Consider the following 5,950-nt stretch of genomic DNA (forward strand, 5'->3'; position numbering starts at 1 on the left):
ATTATCAAGTAACAAATATGCAATTAAATAATATTTAAATTAGTTAATATTATTATATTTTAGTAAAAATATAAAAAAATTATTATAACTTGTTAATATTTTAATATATTAAATATAAATTTTAAATATTTTTAAGCAATAAATATTAATTATTTATAAAATTTAATTAGAATATATAAGCTATATTTTAAATATTTAAACATAACCATTAAATATTTGTAATTAGTGTTTTAAAATTTTTTTTATTTTTAATTAATAATTTTAACACATTTATAATTAAGCATCAAGAAAAAAAAGAGAAAGTACTAAGTTATTATAGGGGTGAAAAAGTAATTAAACATTAAAAGTACTTTTGGAAGAGGAAAAGCTAAAAATTTTAGCTTCTCCTTTTCAGAGGAGCTTTTCCGACAAATTTCAACCAAAAACAGCTTGTTTAGCATAGTTTATCTTCCAAAAGTGCTGTTGAAACCAAAATTGTATTTTTTAAGCAGTGCAAAATAGACCCTTAATGTTACTTAGGTTGTCTTTGGATCAATGTTTTCCGGTGCGTTGTAGGTTTTAGTGCAATTTACTCTCTTATTCTCACCACTCTCAAGGTTGTTTGGCACTCTCAATCGAGGGAAGGTACCTCCCCAGTCTTATTAAGAAGCAAGATGTTTGAGGATATTTAAACGAGTTTTTCTTTTGATTTAAGAGTTTGAAGGAATTATAAATAAAAGGGTACATTGTATAAAAAAATAATTTAGAATTTTTTATTCAAAAAATAATTTAAAATTTGGATAACCTGAAAGAAATCTAACCAACACCAGAATAGAATAAGCAACAGTATTGTATTGGTCCAAACAACTTGTGGATGAAGCCTGATAGTGATATACTAATCCTCCATAAAATAAATAAGTTAATAAAACTCCAATTGTTTTCCTTAAAAGAACAGTAATACTGCAATATTATCCATTTCTCCTGGAGTCCATCCCATAATATTTTTATATATATATCTATATATTCTTTTACAGCCGCCTTTTTATCAATTCGGAATGATCATCATCATCCATTTCCAACATTGTAAATATTTGGAAACACAGCCTATAAAAAGTAAAGAGAAGGCATAGCAACAATCCCAAATTAGTGTATTTGACTTTTGTTATACATACACACCTTGCTCTGCTTAGGTTTTCATATAGATGGAAATGGAAGATGGCCGCCGTGTCAACCACCTCCCTCCAGGCTTTCGATTTTGCCCTACCGACGAAGAACTTGTTCTTCACTTTCTCTACCCCAAGTCTCTCCGTTTACCTTGCTATTCCAACATCATTCCTGAACTTGATCTTCATCGGCTTCACCCTTGGGAACTAGATGGTCAGCTTTCTATACGTTATATATATTCTCTCACTGTCATGTTACTATTTCAGCATATATATGTTATGTTCTGTAATATGGCTTTGTTGATTGAATAGGGAAGGCGTTGATGAGCGGTAAACGGTACTTCTTTAGCCAAAAGATGGAAAATCGGGTCCTGGAAAATGGGTATTGGAAGCAATTAGAGATGGAGGAGCCAATCTTCAGTGGTGGTTCAGGGAAAGTTGGGGTGAAGAAACTCTTTGAATTCTACATTGGTGGGGCTCCATTTGGTATGAAAACAAATTGGGTGATGCAAGAGTACCATCTTTGTAATTGGGGCTCAGCTTTTTCATCACATTACCCTAAAACAAAAGGAATCAGAAAACTGGTAAGCAAGCAACTTCCCTTGTCTATTTTGATTGTTAGTGTTGAATATTGGCAATATCCCACATTAGGAAAAGATAGAAATGGAGGGGGTTTGGTTTGTTATATATAGAACCCCTCCCCCTTTGGTTGTATTATCCCAAAATCTTCTCCTTTGTAATATTTCTAGAGGAAATATTAATTTGGTAGTGTCCGAGGACGTAAGCTAAATTGGCCGAACCTCGTTAAAACTCTGGTATTTTATTTCTTATTTGTTTGCTTTTATTTAATAGCTTTATATTGGTTATATTTATTTAGTTATTATTGCTATAAATATCTAAGTGAGTTCTGTCTAGTTGTTGGGTTTTAAGCGGGACCATTGTGACCCCTCCAATTTAACTGGGAATTTTCTTAGTATAATTGTTGGCATAATAATTATCTAAATATTTCTGATAATATTGTTATTAATATTATCGTCGCTTCCGCAACAATTGGTATCCGAGCCAAGGTTTTGTAATATGCTCTGTGTTTGCAGCTTAGTCTGATCTTACACATCAGAAACATTTCCTAAAGCTTGTGGGTATTCTGCATTTGGTGGCTATTAAGTAGAAGCTATGGCAAAAATGACAGAAGAAAAACCATCCATATCAACAACTTCCACTTCGTACATTTTGCCGAGGATTGGAACTGCAAATACGAGATTTGTAGTGGAAATTTTTGATGGAACAGGTCATTTCGGCATGTGGCAAAGTGAGCTTCTAGATGCCCTCTTTCAACAGGGTCTAGATATTGCCATTGAGGAAGAAAAACCAGAAGGGGTTGATGATAAAGAATGGAAGACCATCAACCGATTGGCATGTGGTACAATTCGATCATGTCTTTCCAGAGAGCAGAAGTATACATTCAGTAAAGAGACTTCTGCAAGTAAATTGTGGAAAGCATTGGAGGAGAAATTTCTGAAGAAGAACAGTCAAAATAAGTTACATATGAAGAAAAGACTGTTTCGTTTCAGTTATGTTCCTGGTACCACGATGAACGAGCACATTACCAATTTTAATCAGCTGGTGGCTGATTTGTTGAATTTGGATGTGACTTTTGAAGACGAAGACTTGGCGTTAATGTTGTTGGGATCGCTTCCTGAGGAGTTTGAGTACCTTGAAACTACTCTACTTCATGGAAAATCGGAAGTAACTTTCAATGAAGTAACTGCTGCATTGTATAGCTATGAACTACGCCGAAAGGATAAGTTGAAAGGTTCAAGTGAAGCAGCAGTGGAAGCATTGGTAACAAGAGGTCGTCAGCAAAGTCAGTCTAAGGGGAAGAGAAGAAAGTCCAAAGGTCGAGCTGTTGCCAAAGATGAATGTTCTTTTTGCAAAGAAAAAGGACATTGGAAGAAAGATTGTCCAAAATTGAAGAAAAAAGGGAAGACTCCGCAAGATGCAAATGTTGCAGAATGCAATAGTGAAGCAGAGTCAGACTTTTCTCTTAGTATGACATCTTCAACATTACATGCAGATGAGTGGATCATGGATTCTGGTTGTTCCTATCATATGTGTCCCATTTGGGAATGGTTCTTTGAATTTCAAAAACTAGATGAAGGGGTTGTTTACATGGGTAATGATAACACGTGTAAAATAGCCGGGATAGGTTCAATTAAACTGAGGAGTCATGATGGATCTACTAGAATTTTGCGGGATGTACGATATGTCCCAAAGTTGAAGAAGAATCTCATCTCTTTGGGGTCGTTAGAATCTAAAGGCCTAGTTGTGACAATACGAGATGGAGTTCTTAAAGCAACTTCAGGAGCATTGGTGATGTTGAAAGGCATAAGAAAGAACAATCTGTATTACTACCAAGGTAGTACAGTGGTCGGGACAACAGCAGCAGCAATTTCGAGTACCAAGAAGGACGCTGAGGCAACACAGCTGTGGCATATGCGTTTGGGCCATGCTGGTGAAAAATCCTTGCAAACTCTAGCCAAGCAAGGATTATTGAAAGGTACAAAGACTTGCAAACTTGAATTTTGCGAGCATTGTGTTCTGGGAAAACAACGAAGGGTGAAATTTGGCACTGGGATTCACAATACTAAAGGTATTCTGGATTATGTGCATTCTGATGTATGGGGACCGTCCAAGACTCCATCACTTGGAGGAAGACGTTATTTTGTCACCTTTATTGATGATTTTTCCAGACGAGTTTGGGTGTTTCCTATGAAGAACAAAGATGAGGTGCTTGAAGTTTTCCTTAAGTGGAAAACTAAAGTTGAAAATCAGACAGGAAGGAAGATTAAGGTTCTCCGATCAGACAACGGTGGAGAATATAAAAGCGATCCTTTCCTGAAGATATGCCAAGATTGTGGCATAGTAAGGCACTTCACCGTAGGTGGAACACCGCAACAGAATGGGGTGGCAGAGCGTATGAATCGAACGCTTGTGGAGAAAGTTCGATGTATGTTATCTAATGCTGGATTAGATAGAAAGTTTTGGACTGAGGCTGTGACGTACGCTCAACATCTCATCAATCATTTGCCATCATCTGCTATAAATGGCAAGACTCCTTTGGAGAAATGGTATGGAAAACCTGCTACTGATTATGACACCTTGCGCATTTTTGGTTCTATTGCATATTATCATGTGAAAGAATCAAAGTTAGATCCAAGAGCAAAGAAGGCTCTATTCATGGGCTTCAATGCTGGTGTTAAGGGATATCGTTTGTGGTGTCTAGAGGCAAAGAAGACGATAATCAGTAGGGATGTTACCTTTCATGAATCTGCCATGTTGAATAAGGTAAATCCAGAAGGAGTGAGTAGTACTTCGCAGCAGGTGGAGTGTACTCCGCAGCAGGTGGAGTTTGAGCAGAGTGTGGTAATTCCAGCAAAAGGTACCACTAGTGATTCTTCATTGGCAGATGCAGAGTCAGATGAGGAAGAGGTTTCTACCCAAGAACCTCAACAGCAATCAGAGCCAATTGCAGTCAGAAGGCAGAGACGAGAAATTCAGAAACCTGCTCGTTTCACTGACATGGTAGCTTATGCACTTCCAGTTGTTGATAATATTCCATCCACTTACACCGAAGCCATTCAGAGTTTAGAGAATTATAGATGGTTAGGTGCAATGGAAGAGGAAATGCAATCTCTAGAGAAAAACAAGATGTGGAAGCTGGCACAACTACCAAAAGGGAAGAAGGCGATTGGTTGCAAAATTGAAGACACTATTGAAGTTTGTGTTATGAGAAGATGTTCGAAGATGTGGAATATCGCCAAGGTGGAGATTTGTTGAATATTGGCAATATCCCACATTAGGAAAAGATAGAAATGGAGGGGGTTTGGTTTGTTATATATAGAACCCTCCCCCTTTGGTTGTATTATCCCAAAATCTTCTCCTTTGTAATATTTCTAGAGGAAATATTAATTTGGTAGTGTCCGAGGACGTAAGCTAAATTGGCCGAACCTCGTTAAAACTCTGGTATTTTATTTCTTATTTGTTTGCTTTTATTTAATAGCTTTATATTGGTTATATTTATTTAGTTATTATTGCTATAAATATCTAAGTGAGTTCTGTCTAGTTGTTGGGTTTTAAGCGGGACCATTGTGACCCCTCCAATTTAACTGGGAATTTTCTTAGTATAATTGTTGGCATAATAATTATCTAAATATTTCTGATAATATTGTTATTAATATTATCGTCGCTTCCGCAACAGTTAGTCCCTAGCATGTTCATCATTGAACATATTTCTAATCAAGGTGGAGTTTACCTTCTTAGGATTCTAATAAGTGGGTTATATGTAAAGTTGAAGAGCATAAGGGCAATGCTCAGAGCTTCAACTACAGTGATGAAGATGGAAGTGAGCTATCATGCCTTGATGAAATGTTCTTGTCATTGGATGATGATCTTGATGATATATCTTCCTCCCATTTCTTGTGAATATATATATAATTTGCTAGTTTTTATATCTAGTTTTGCTGTTTTGTTATTGTATAGAGTACAAAGAAAAATAAATGTTTTGTAGAATGCTTTATATATATATAAATACATAAAGTTTATAAATTTATGTAATATACATATGATATTGTTGCTTTGGAGAGTGCATCTGAGCACAAACACCAGACAGATGAACTTAAGACATAGCTGTTCCAAATGTTCTAGAATTTTGGCCTACTTACAAGAGAAATAGTCTATCAAAGCCCCAAGAGACCAAGTTTGTAACTTGAACGTCTCATGCCCTATTGGCTCTTCCATCTTACAAGAGG

General features: G+C 36.0%; 1 protein-coding gene across 1 annotated transcript; it reads left to right on the forward strand.

The window, feature by feature from the left end:
• Positions 1–1,038: 1,038 nt before the first annotated feature.
• Positions 1,039–5,680, forward strand: LOC107961432 (NAC domain-containing protein 104). The gene is made up of 3 exons (XM_016897569.2): positions 1,039–1,356; positions 1,455–1,726; positions 5,463–5,680. Exons 1-3 carry the CDS (start codon positions 1,182–1,184, stop codon positions 5,622–5,624), a joined length of 609 nt encoding a protein of 202 aa, XP_016753058.1. The 5' UTR covers positions 1,039–1,181; the 3' UTR covers positions 5,625–5,680.
• The last annotated feature ends 270 nt before the right edge of the window (positions 5,681–5,950 follow it).

Source organism: Gossypium hirsutum, chromosome A05 (assembly GCF_007990345.1).
Source record: "Gossypium hirsutum isolate 1008001.06 chromosome A05, Gossypium_hirsutum_v2.1, whole genome shotgun sequence".
NCBI lineage: Eukaryota > Viridiplantae > Streptophyta > Magnoliopsida > Malvales > Malvaceae > Gossypium > Gossypium hirsutum.

Excerpts from the sequence above, each read along its gene's own strand:
- LOC107961432 (XM_016897569.2), top strand. The coding sequence starts at position 1,182 with ATGGAAATGGAAGATGGCCGCCGTGTCAACCACCTCCCTCCAGGCTTT. Across the intron at positions 1,357-1,454 it reads TCACCCTTGGGAACTAGATG|GGAAGGCGTTGATGAGCGGT; the intron begins GTCAGCTTTCTA and ends TTGATTGAATAG. Across the intron at positions 1,727-5,462 it reads CAAAAGGAATCAGAAAACTG|GATTCTAATAAGTGGGTTAT; the intron begins GTAAGCAAGCAA and ends TTACCTTCTTAG.